We start from the raw sequence: 13,554 nt of genomic DNA, 5'->3' as shown, positions 1-13,554 counted from the left end.
GAGGAGCGTCTACCTCGACAAGGTCTCCATCCTTGGAAGGCGCATCCTCACAACGAGGAGCGTCTATCTCGACAAGGTCTTCATCCTTAGAGGGCGCGTCCTCAAAACGAGGAGCGTCTACCTCGACAAGGGTCTCCTACTGAACCTTCATGTAACAAAACCAATTCCAAGACTAACATTTCTGGAGAGTTTCTAGAGCATCTTCAACAAAACTTCATAAAATATACTGGAGGTTAGTGCTTTGGAGGGATTCTATAGCACCTCTCAAAGCACAAAGAATGTAGCAATCTTCTTAGGAAGAAGCATCTCTCAACGAGACATTTCACTCGAAGGAATTTGCTTGAAGTTGCATTTTCCTGAATTTTGAGAAAAAATCATATATCCTCCATGCGTGGCACTATCTGACGCTACACAAACAACAACGAGTGGCCTACCCCCGAGGGTGCGCTTGGATGAGATACCTTTGTCAATCCCTGAATCCTTGATGATTAAACTTATTTTAATTATCACTTTCATAACATTAACATTGTCCTCTAGCAGAATTCCATAACACGAATGTATCTTCTTATCTCTTCAAACCTTTATCCTTCCTCGATCATAAGTAAATCAAAGATGTATAAATGTACACTCATTTTTCCAGTAAATGTGAACCATCCCTTCAAATATATTTGTCCTCTCTGGCTGGCAGCACTAGCTATTTTATATTCTTTTTAACTTGGCACCCGTGGTCATGGAATTCGGTAGACGCGCCCTTGCTACGTTGACCTTTCTTATTATTTTTTATTTTTCTAACAGGAACCTGATCAACCGAGAGTCCCAAAATGAACCTTTTGAACCCTTAGGCGCGTCATCCTTCTTTTCTAAATTGCCTATTTGTAATGTATTGTTCTCCTTTTGTTAATATGCTTAGTCACTACAGAGCTGCATCATTTTTTTATAATGGAGTGTAGGACGCGTCTTGTTGTATTTTACACGCATCCCATGCCTAACCTTGATTCTAGACCAAGCTATAGATTCTACCATATATTACAGAAGTGTAAGTTCATCTTGTATCACACATGTATATTCCAAGGCGCGTCCTCCAACTTCGTTCTCCTAAAAACAAATCTTGAACTTCCTCTTCCCAACATGTCACACATGTATATACACATATTATCTCAGCAATTTTTTATTTTTTGTTTTTGTTTCTAACAAGTATCATGACCTTACTCTCAACATCACTGTACAAACGTGTGCTTCCAATCTCTTTGGTTGGATTGAGTCGACACTTTCATCCACTCTATACCTTATTTCATGCTTTGATCATCTCATTTTCATGAGTTACTTCGATATTCAAAGTACAGAACCCCATGCAACTTAGTTACAAGTTACAACCACTTTCACCAATTCTCCTTGCAAGCCTAGTAGATTTGCTCTCACGAAAATATGGGTAATGTTTTACTCAACAGAATTTATTAGTGTTGCAAATAATTTAATATCTTGTGGAAGTCTCACATAAACACCGGGCCGCACCTTTGTCAAGAAGGGGCTCTCAACGTTGTTGTTCAAGTCGTACTTCTCTGTTAGGTGAGATTGTTGCTATCACGCACCAGTAATCTAGTGGTAGAATAGTACCCTGCCACGGTACAAACCTGGGTTATGTTGCTGAGCTCTTACATCTTTTCTCATTTACATCATTTAGTACTTATGAGCATCATCTCCACTTTTCCTTGTGAACTAGGCTGACCTATCCAACATAAATCACTGTATGGGGGACGCGCCTTTATCCAATTAGCTTACATGTCCTTTGCCGCTATATAACTTTGCTTTTATACTTTTTTTTATAAGATGATTCCTTCAACATGCTATTCAACTCTCAAAAGACGAACCTTGTTGCTAGGTACATCTTTGTATACTGTTATGTTCGGCTACCGTCATCATAACAGGGTTATCTTTAAGTTAAATGGTTTTATCCCTGTACTTGCACGATCTTTTTCCTGTATTACACTCATTTTCTCACCTCTAATCTTTTTATTCACTTCTTAATCACATTGTACACCGAGACGTGCCCATGTATTCCATCAGCTGAATCTTTGTCCTTGTTTATACAGTACTTTCACGAGTAGGTTGTACACGGAGGGAGTTCTTGCAGGAACATGGGGATAAGAAGTCGTCTCTGCTATTATATTTTTTATGTGGGTTATTTCATTCACTATGTTTTTCCAAGTATTATCAACCATCTCTTTTCCATCATCATCATATGACAAGTCCTCTCTAAAATATTCCTCAACAATATGGACATCAACTCCAAGCATATCATTATTCAAGTAAATATAGATTTGAGACAATCATTTACCATATATTCTCATCATTTAAATGCAAATGGACGCCCCCATTTTCTTTTAATACACCAACTTTAAATACATGCATGTGCTAGTCTCCAATTTATTCTTAAAATCATAAAATAATGACCATGCATTGATTGATTTTTCTTTTCAAACTTTCACCATATTTGCATGTCTACGGAACAGAGAGAAAGTGACTTCATTTTTGTTTCTCCTTCCTTAAATACACGCGGACCCCACCACTTGTATGTTACTAGAATCTTGATTTTCTTTTTATATGTCACCCATATTTTTATGGCCATTCTTCACCTCATTCATCTTTTATATTTACTCATGTGAGACCCCATAACACCTTTACTCCTCACACTTAATTATTTAATTTAATACTACTAACTAACTAGACATGCATGACGCGGCCGTATGTAGTACTCCCTCTGTCCCTCCCATTTGTTTACACTTTCCTTTTTTGGATGTCCCATCCAATTGTTTACATTTCAAAACTTTCCAAAAATAGTAAGGTTTTTATAATTTTTAAAATAACTACATCCACTACTTCTCTCCACTATACCCACTTTATACATATAATATTAATCGGTCCCACTACTTTACTCACTTTTTTAACTTTTCTCCACTATTTTATCATTTTTCTTAAACTCCGCGTCCCACCCAAATGTAAACATTTGGGAGGGACAAAGGGAGTATATGACAAGCTTCTCAATCCTTTTGTTTTTCTTTCTTTTACCAACATGTGGGTCCTCCTCTTTGTCTATATCTGTTAATTCCATAAGTAAAGTTGCATGTAGTATGAAATACTAGCATACATTTTTCCCAACTCTTTTTTTTAAAGATTTAAGGACGCGTCTTTGCCGTGTGAGTAGCGCGTAATAGAAACTTTTTTCCAAAAAATATTTGCAAGACCCGATGTATCATCTTTCTAATTTTCTTTTTGGACGCGCCTATCTACTTGAACTTGTCTTCTTCTTCCGTTCTGGCCCAATATATAGTAGCCGTTCTGTTAACATAAATTTTAACTTCTTTATTCTTTCAGTTCTATTAAGGCGCGCCAAACACTTCATTCATTCTGTTTTTCTTGCTTTTTCCTAAGCAGATTTTCAAACACCAACAGAATCATCCTAAAATCATGATCATTTCTCCTTATATATTAGTCCACAATAGAATCCTCATGTCATCTTACTTCACCGTACTTGTAAATTCACCCATTACGATCTTCTCGATAAAGGGTATACGTCCATAAATCTTCTCTGTAAAGGATATTTATTATTAAAGAGCGTGTCCTTTTCAAGAGCAGTGCATTATTTTGATAAGCTCTTTATCCTTAGAGGGAGCGTCCTCAAAAGGGCGTCTTACCTCGACAATTCACCTTTAAAGGGATTGTTCTTTCTGAGAGGAGCATCTACCTCGTCAATCTACCTCATCAAGGGTTTGTATCCTTATAGGGCGCGTCATCTCTGAAGGGAGCGACTTACCTCAACAACGATTGTCATCCTTGGAGGACACGTCCTCTCTTGGAGGAACGACTTACCTTAACAAGGATTTTTCATCCTTGGAGGGTGCGTCCTCACAACGAGGAGCATCTTTCCTCGACAAGGTCTTCATCCTCGGAGGGCACGTCCTCACAGCGAGGAGCATCTTCCTCGACAAGGTCTCCGTCCTTGGAGGGCACGTCCTCATAACGAGGAGCGTCTACCTCGACAAGGTCTTCATCCTCGGAGGGCACGTCCTCACAGCGAGGAGCGTCTTCCTCAACAAGGTCTACATCCTTGGAGGGCACGTCCTCACAATGAGGAGCGTCTACCTCGACAAGGTCTCCATCCTTGGAGGGCGCGTCCTCAGAACGAGGAGCGTCTACCTCAACGAGGTCTCCTTCCTTGGAGGGCGCGTCCTCATAACGAGGAGCGTCTTCCTCAGGACAAGGAAAAGCTTCAGTCATTGCAGAGCCTGAGGGCGCGTCCTCCCTTGGGGGAGCATCAACCTCAGGAGGATTTTTCAAAATTTGAAAGAATTCACTCCTTCCTTCCAACCTTTCTCTATCCACTTCTCGTTGTACCGCGTCTCCTTCACGCTCCACCATAGCCTCCTCAACAATGTTGATCCTTGAAACATTTTCCAACATTAAAAGTTCAATTGTGGGCTCCATTCTCTTCGCGAGTTGGTAGCATTGACTTTATTAGGACTCCGAGCATTCCGTCGATAATCTGGACTCAAAGACCTGTCTCTTCTCTTAGTTCGCCCCTTTGAGTTGTTGGTATTATCATTCTTTCTTGTCTTGGCAAACGACTGCTCAATTGCTTTGAAGGACTCAGCCCGCGCAAGTACATCAGCTAACGACACAGGGTCTTTTCCTTACAAATATTTCCAGAAATCTGATCCTACGCGCAAACCAGCTATAAGAAGTATTTTCAGTGTTTCGTCGGTTGCGCCTCTCGCCAAGGTAGACTCCACATTGAACCTTTTGAAGTATGAGATCAAGCTTTACCCTTCCTTCATTTTCACATTGGCCAGTGTGGTAACAGGCGGCGTATACTTCACCGCAGCTTGGAACTAAGTCAAAAACAAGGTTTTCATTTGTTCCCAAGATGTGATAACTCCTGGGCCAAGTTTTTGGAACCACTATTGCGCACCTTCTCTAAAGATAGCCGCCAAAAGACGGTACCGTGCTAAGTCGGGTACCTGATATACATCCATCTCAATGTCGAGACATCCCAAGAATTCCACGAGGTCAAGGTTCCCATGAAAGTACAAGTCATTGGTCATGTTCTTATACCCCGCAGGTAGCTGCGCTTCCCTTACAACAGCAGAAAAAAGGGATGGGGCTTGCGCAGTTGTTGTTACCCTACCTCCTTTAAGATGGTTGAGCAACCTCTTAAAATCATTCACATGAAACATTCCAACCCCCGGAATGGTTTGAACATTGAGTTGTTGAGGTTGTTCCACAACTTGTTGTTGTTCAACTTGGTTACCCCCCGGGTGTACAGGTGGATCATGCCGCCCCTCACTCTGAGGCTGCGGCTGTGGTAGATTTCCATCTTGCTTTTGGACATTTCCTGGTGCACGGGGTTCATGGGTTCGAACACCGTCCCGGTCATAAGGACGCATCCTGGATCCATTATCCGTAGCACTGTGAGAGGCCACAGGAACAACGACAGGCGCTTCATTAGTTGAGGGCGCGCCTTCTCGTCTCCCATTATATGGCGCCCTTCAATATTGGTATCCCATCCTTCTTCATCCATTCCTTTGGTAGCCTCGGCCATAATTTCCAAACCTTTCTCACGGAGGGGCACGCTCGTGCTCGCGGTGCCGCACCCTATCATCCTTTGGGTATGTAGGGGGCACACGCGTTGTATCACGAGGCCTCATTTCTCCAGCGTTTCCTTCCTTTTGCCATTCTACCAGCAGCATTCTCAAATCGCCGTCTTCCAATCTAATGCCAAGCCTTCTCTTTAAGGTTGAAAAATCTCTTATTTCCTCATCTTAATTCTGAATATTTTCCGCACGACGACGCTCGTCCATCATACGGTCAGACCTATGTGGGTGTGGTACAACCTGATTACCGAGACGAGGCCCCTCTTTACCGTCAGTGTCCTCATCGACAAGCTCCACAATAGGCTCTACATCATCTGAATATTCCAAGAGCCGCAGAGTGATTTGCGGGTTTTCTCTGATGGCCTGGGCATCTCCCTCAACTACGGGTGCTTCCTCATGGCGTGGCCACGACAGAGAAAATGACGACCCCTCCTCGTCCTGCGACGCTCCACCGTATTCAGCCTTGAATGTAAACTGTTAAGTGTATCCCCCATGCGGTACAACTGCCCCAAAATATCAGCGTTGCTAATGAGAACTGGAGGTGTTCCTCCCACATCTGGAGCTCTCGGAGGATCTGCCATATTTCTGGGCACGTAGGGTTTATGGCGAGTGTAGCCTCCCTTGCCCTCTCCTTCAGATCTTCTATCACTTCCATCATAAGAACTTCCATCATAATTATAAGACAGCTTTTCCTCCCAAGACAATGATCTTAATCAGCTCCCCTCCTTCTAGCGCCAATTTGTTGACGGAAGAATTTGGTATCAACAAAGTTTTAGGTTCGTCGCCGGAATCAAGATCTGCGATGGTGGTTCTTTGCCTGAAAAGTGAGCAGAGTGTGGTGGTTGTGATGAATTGGGGGCTGAGATTGCTTAGGCTTAGTGGTGGCTCCTTATGGCTCTCGCTTCCGACCCCCTCACAATTTGCCTATGTATCCCTATTTATAGGGAATCAAGCCCACGTAGTTCTTGGGGAACAAGAAATCTAATGGGCTTAGACTTCTTATTCCCAGGCTCGGTCCAGAATCCATCTTCCGCTAGCTTTAGGAATGTCCAACTATGAGGCCCAACCGCGAAGGCCCAAGGCTCGTTTGTAATCGCAGGACTTCACGGATAATGCATCTCCCTGCGCAAGGATAACATTCCGCTACAACTATCTCCCTTGAATTACGAACGCGGGTATAGCCACGGTTCACCCCAAATGCCAAAAACGTCCCTGTCACCCGAATGAGGATAACCCACCAGATAGCAGGACATGTGATCCCAAGCTCTTGGGTGCAAAGTACAGGACGACTCCAAAGTTCTCCAACGAGGACACCCGTTGAATACAAGAACAGAGTTCCCAAAGCACACACCAAAGTTAACCCCGCATCCCCAACGAGAACACCCGTTGAATACAGGAGGAGGCCTTCAATCATCAGGCATGCCCCTGGAGGCCTTCAAGCTTTTCACGGACATCCCCCTCTCTGACCGTCTCAAGGAGGGAATTCTTCCAAGAGTACCTGCAACAAATACGTTAGTAAAAACAATCTCCATTCTTCCTTCCATTCTTGCCTTGTCCTCCAGATATCCCTGCCTGTCATGTCCTAAACGAGGACAAGCCCAACTATCCAAGAGTATGCATTCCCCATGGACAGGACGCGTCCTCTATGTGTGGAATGTACACAATTTCCTTGCATTGCAACTTTGTCATGTGGATAAGCAATCTCACTCAAACTAGGCGCGCCCTGAGACCAGGACGCGTCCCAATCCCTTAAATTGGCAACGTTGACTATAACGACCCAAATAACGTTGTCCAAACAATATTGGGCACGTCCTATACATAGAGGACGCGTCCCCCTTTAGTACATTGCATCTCACAAGTTAACCCTTCTTCCTTTTGATCCAATTCTATCCCAATTGGCCCGTTCTTGACCCGAAATGATCCATATCCAAATTTTGGCTATAACATATGGCTAAAAAAGAAAAAGACTTAAATACCCTTAAGTTAAGAGACATCGTTAGACAGTATTGACGGATGGACACACTTTGTAAGTATTCTTTATTTTTAGTATTTCAAGTGAGAGTTTTTGAATGTCAGTATCTCAGGTGATCTGAGCCTAAGTGTAAATACACGAAGTGCACTTTACTCAAATATTGAAGACCATAGGAAAGGAAAATTTAATGTTATATTGTGGTGTTTTCTTGCAAAAACAATGATAAAGATATTGCATTCCTTCTTAAATTTGGAACACTATTATAAATATATTCCTTCCCTAGAGGTTTTAGTCTGTGACTTAAAAAGATAATATCAGAGGTTAGGTTAAGATAGGCAGGTCTTGAATTCGATACAGAAAATGAATTTTTGAGCGAGGGAAAGGTTAAGATAATATAAAAGAATAGGTTTGTTAAATGTTAAACTTTATTAAACTAAAATATTAAAAAATAAAATAACTCAGCTCATGCCTCTTATAGAACTAATCTACATATGACTGTAAGTGTTCAAAATAAAGTGGTCATAAGTATGCATGTTCAAAATAAATTTGCCGTAAGTAAGAATGTTCAAAACAAAATTTTCAATGTAAAAAATAAGTCAATAGGTTGTTGGATATAGACGAGACTGGTTACCGAAAACTAGGTTTGGGTTGATTTTTGGTTAATAAATTTGCATTTGATCTGGGTTTGAACCCATAACCATATTCGATCCAGTTTTAAATAAAATTCGGGTTGAATTTGGTTTGGGTCAAAATAGTTACGAGTCAAGTTACGGGTAAACCATTTTCCCCCTTTTAAATATTGAAAAATATATATAATTTCAATTTTCTTATTTATCTTTGAAATATATTATGGCCTGTTTGGATACAGGTATTTCATTTGAAATGCTGAAATTGACCCAAATATCATGTTTGGATACATAAGTAATTTGAATTTGGATTTGATCCAATTACTAGTCATTTAGAACTGAAGCCCACTTGTGAGAATTTAAAATTACAATTTTAACTTAGTCATTTCAAAATTCCTCAGGCCCAAATAACAGATAATCAAGCCGGTCATTTCTCTCTCGACCCACTCTCTCCCTCTTTCATCTCTCTCTATCCCTCTCTCTCCCCGATCTATTATCTGTCCTCTCTCTCTCACCGGTCTCTCTGCTCTCTCTTCTTCTCCTTCGCTCTCTCTCCACTCCATCCTTCTCTCCCGTCTTTCATTTTTATTTACTTTGTCACAATGAGGTATTATATATGTATATAACTTTACAAATCGATTCAAGTACAAATTACAAATCGATTATATATATATATATATGTATGTGGATATATACGTGTGTGAGTGAAATATCCGACTTATGGTTGTTTAATTTTGTAGTTCAAGGGGCAATTCAGCTCGGGGAAATTCTTCGGCTCAGGGAAATTCGTCAGCTCAGGGTAATTCTTCAGCTCAGGGGTAAGTGTAGTTTTTACTGCTCTTAATTGTGTTACTCCTTGTATTTATGCTATAACATGCTTCTAATCATGTATATATAGGGATTATTAGCTTTAGTTAATTGAGATTAAGTTGATAATTATGTGCTTCTTTTTGAATTTAGTCGCAGAATATATGTCTCCAATATTTCACAAAAGCATCCAAGGGACCATAATGAGGATATGGAATTTATAATGTTAGTTGTAGGTTTTATTCAAGTAGTGGTGTCATCTTATTATGGTCAGAAGTATAAGTTGAAGGAGTTGACATGGAATGCATACGATCATTCTCAAATTAGAGCTACTTGGATGAACAGCTTAAAGATTGATAGGATATGTCGTGAGCAATTACGTCTTGATATAAGCCGGTTTGAGAAGTTGTGTCACATTTTAGAAACCAAGGGTGGGTTAGTAACTACGAAACATGTTATCGTGAAAGAAATAGTGGCATTGTTTCTTCATACTCTTGCACATGATTTGAAAAATAGAACTATCCAAGCTATTTTTGCACGCTCTGGAGAGACAGTTAGTCGGCAATTTCATTTAGTACTTGGATCAGTACTCAAGATGGGGAATGATTACATAAAGAAAGTAGACCATTCTACTAGTTACGTTGATAATAACCAATGGAAGTGGTTTGAGGTAATATAAAAACAAATTTGATTGCTAATTATGTAGTTAAAATCTTAAGATATGCATTATTAAACATGAACTAATATTTGGGGTGCGGTTGGAGCTCTTGACGGTACACACATCAAAATGACCGTCCCCATTGAGGATCGACCTCGCTATCGAGATAGGAAAGGTTATATTAGTACCAACGTTCTAGCCACATATGATCCAGACTTATGTTTTACATATGTTTTACCTGGTTGGGAAGGATGGCATCTGATCCTCTTGTTCTTCGCGATGCCCTTCGTAGACCAAATGGTCTAAAATTTCCAAAAAGTAAGAATTAATTCATCATTTGATTTTGTACGGGAATTTTTTAGAAACTTACTAATAAAAATTCTTTAATTACATGATGTAGATAAATATTTTCTCGTGGATTTGGGCTTTACTAATAGTGAAGGATTCTTATCTCCATACAAGAAAACTCGATACCATATGAATTTATGGCAAGGAAACACTCCCACAAATCACAAAGAGCTTTTCAACTTGAGGCACTCATCCGCTCGCAATACTATTGAAAGAGCTTTTGGGTTGTTGAAGAAGCGTTGGGCTATTTTGAGAGACGCTAGCTTTTATCCAAAAAAATCAAATTAGAATGATCAATGCTTGTTTTATCCTCCATAACTTTTTGAGGGAAGAAAAAATAGAAGAAAGAAGTTTTATGCAAGAAGTAGAAAGAGATTTGTTAAGGATGGAAGGAATTGACGTGGAAGACGAGGAAGATGATTACATATCAACCGCTAGATCTACAAATGAATGGAATGAATTTAGAGATGATTTTGCGAAAAAAATGTTTGAAGATTATGTTGCACGAAGGACTCGAGCTAACTAATTAGTTTTCGTCTCTCATAGTTTTCTTCTCTTAGTTGTCAGATGACAAGGTAGATTAAGGGTCATGAATCTTAAATAGGATAATATTCCAAACTTTAAGTTCTCAGTTCAAGACTTGAAATCTGATTTTAGTTCTGTGTTTATTTATTCATTTAAATGTGTATGCTAATAGATCATAGCAGTTATGTATTTCTGTTTTGTATGTTGCAGATTTTTTAATAATCACAGTTTTGAGGTTGCTGACTGTTACAAAGTATATTTAAATATTCATGCGCTGATTTTTTTATGCTGTGATGTGCTTGGACAGGGAGTTCCACATGCATCTGCATACCAGAACAAGTATAATCAGAATTGGGATGACATCTGTACTTTATTTTCCTCCGATAGAGCTACTGGTGAAGGTGCAGAGCAATTTGAGGAGTCTGCAGCCGTAATGGAGCTTGAAAATGAAGCTGTTAGCACTGCTGAAATGGGTTCCGGTGAATCAAACAAAAGGAAAAAGAGGGATCGTCTCACTGATGCAATTACTAGTTTTGCAGAGTCATTTAAGGAATACGTGAGTAAAGCGAAAGAGCCACCAAGACCCACTTGTAAAGAAATATATGAGGTTGTATCTACAGTTGATAAAATTACTAGTAATGAAGCTATGAGGGCTGTCAAGAGGTTTGTAAAAGGAAAACCAGACGAGTTCGAGATGCTCAAAAGTTTACCGGATGATAAAAAATTGGACTGGATCTTGTTGCTTATTAATGATTAGTTATATTTAAGCATGTAACAGTATTATGATATATAGTTTAAACAATGCACTATGCAGGTTGTTAACGAACTCTGTGCTGCATAAATATTTGTTAAAATACAAGGGATATCATATGTGACGGAAACAGATAATGCTTCAAGTTTCGAATTGTATTTTTGATTGTTTATTGTTGAATTTTAAGTTTCTAATTTCAAATGAAATTCTAGTAGTTGCCAAACACCATTAGGAATTTAAAATCCAGAATTTGAAATTCTTACAATTACCAAACACTATATTTGAATTTGAAATTCCGGAATTGAATTTTTGGAATTGAATTTCAATATTTCAAATGAAATTCATGTTTCCAAACGCAATCTTAAATAATTTATAGATATACGTTATTCTGGAGAATATTCCTTTTAATAAATAAATATAATATGAATCTTGTGATATTATTATTAGTTTTGTTAGGCCTCATTAATATTAAAGTTTTTATATAGAATATACTCATTATTACAAAATATTATTATATTATATTAATTAAATTAAATAGTATTAAGCGTAGTAGTTGAGTCAACAAATGACTAAAGTTAACAGATGATAATTATTAGTGTTATTATTTGTTCCTAGTTTGGATGTGATGTGTATTAAACCTATTTAGGGGTCATTTAGTTCACGAAGTGGTATTAGAGTGTAATGAGAAATCGTGTTAATGTGGTATAAGGTTGATATATCATTATTGATATCACGTGTTTCGTTCAGTGGTGGAATGAATTTATTCAATTAAAATATTTTTAATTTATTAATTTTTATTAATTTAAAAAATTAAGATAATTTTAATTTTATATTATTTTGATTTATTAATTTAATTTTGTGTTAAACAAAAATATATTTAATTCTTGCCTCGTAGACGAAACCTCCCCGCTTGAGTATAAAAAAACCCATACTTGAGAGATTTGAGTTATGAATTTGAAGAATTAAATTTAAAATCAAACATGAGTTATGAGTTTGAAATGAACAAATTCCAATACTTGAAAAACTTGAACCAAACAACCCTAGTACTATTTGAAATGGAAAATGCTTGGTGTGTAGAATGATGTATAAAATTTTGTACATAATAACATGTGGTGTATTTTAATTGGAATGGACCTTGTGTATTCACATTAACAAAACCAATTAAAACACTTCACATCAATTGTCATATCATTATGTACAATTTTTTTGTACACTTAACCCTACTCGTTTAAAATATGATAATTTTGATTCACTATATATACAGAGCAGTACATGCACAACATAAAAGAGAGCGACATAACTTACGGGGTAGAAGGCACCGGGCTAATTTCGGCATTTACGGAAAAGAATTATCACAGTTATGCATAATTTGGGTAAAATTTGGGTATCACAGTTTGCACCCATATTTCATAAATGAATAAGTGATCCAAAACCCAGCCATGACTTATATTATAATGTGTGATTGTTTCTTAAACTGAGTCCAAAAAATTAGGTCGGACTGGGTTAGGTTAATGGGTTTTGGTCCAAATTGCCGCCCCTGGGCGAGAGCATCTGAAGAAGCTGTAAAAATTAGATTTTCTGTATGTGATGGGGAATCTGGTGGAAGTTGGATTTGAGCCATGCTGGTGGTTAGTAAGTTGTTATCGTAGCCTTGTCCGTCTGCCATTTACTTAAATTTGTTTGCTCATTGAATTTTCAAATTAGTGTGCCAAGTCTGTTTGTACTTGAAATGCATGAGGTACTCAACATCAAAGTTGGGACACTGGGATGCTCGAGCTCATGTGGATATGTGGTGTTTATTGGCACATTTGATCCTTTGATGAACAAAAAGGCCTTCTTAAGCGTGCAACTAGAGCCGTCCAAACGAACGGTTTGGCTCGGCCCGATCACTATTCGGCTCGTAAAAAAAATTATATAATTCGGCTCGCTACGTGCCAGTTCATAATTCGCCAAAATCGTATATTTTAACGAACCGAACACGAATCCAATACTCCAAAATCGGGACCGGCCTGTAACCGAACCGGCCCGGCCCGCATTATTCACCGGCGATTAACAGGTCACAAACGGCCCGCTCGGCACACGGTTAACCGCTCGACCGCGAGTGTCCGCACACGCCTATGTTCGCCACCAACGATAACCTGCAAAGCTTCTGCTGCTGTCTGTCTGGGTGTCGGCTCTGAAATTGCAACGTTCAATTGCAACATTTATATTACAACATT

General features: G+C 38.9%; 1 protein-coding gene across 10 annotated transcripts; it reads left to right on the top strand.

The window, feature by feature from the left end:
- Positions 1 to 645: 645 nt before the first annotated feature.
- LOC141720431 (uncharacterized) lies at positions 646 to 11,479 on the top strand. Of its 10 annotated transcripts, none has more exons than XM_074522838.1 (4): positions 646 to 1,429; positions 8,987 to 9,064; positions 9,207 to 10,029; positions 10,112 to 10,853. In XM_074522838.1, the coding sequence occupies exons 1-3, from the start codon at positions 1,350 to 1,352 to the stop codon at positions 9,730 to 9,732; spliced, it is 684 nt and encodes a 227-aa protein (XP_074378939.1). In that variant the 5' UTR covers positions 646 to 1,349; the 3' UTR covers positions 9,733 to 10,029; positions 10,112 to 10,853. The 10 variants fall into 10 exon arrangements, 4 of the variants coding, with proteins under 4 accessions (XP_074378939.1, XP_074378941.1, XP_074378940.1 ...); XM_074522840.1 differs by having other exon boundaries at positions 646 to 1,879; XM_074522841.1 differs by lacking the exon at positions 646 to 1,429 and adding an exon at positions 2,195 to 8,853.
- The last annotated feature ends 2,075 nt before the right edge of the window (positions 11,480 to 13,554 follow it).

This window comes from Apium graveolens, chromosome 4 (assembly GCF_009905375.1).
Source record: "Apium graveolens cultivar Ventura chromosome 4, ASM990537v1, whole genome shotgun sequence".
NCBI lineage: Eukaryota > Viridiplantae > Streptophyta > Magnoliopsida > Apiales > Apiaceae > Apium > Apium graveolens.
Note: the sequence above shows the minus strand (reverse complement) of the source record. Positions and strands in the feature narration are given on the sequence as shown.

Coding starts and splice junctions, on each gene's coding strand:
- LOC141720431 (XM_074522838.1), top strand. CDS start 1,350: ATGCAACTTAGTTACAAGTTACAACCACTTTCACCAATTCTCCTTGCA. Junction 1,430..8,986: donor TTGCTCTCACGAAAATATGG/GTAATGTTTTAC, acceptor TTAATTTTGTAG/TTCAAGGGGCAATTCAGCTC. Junction 9,065..9,206: donor GGTAATTCTTCAGCTCAGGG/GTAAGTGTAGTT, acceptor TTTTGAATTTAG/TCGCAGAATATATGTCTCCA.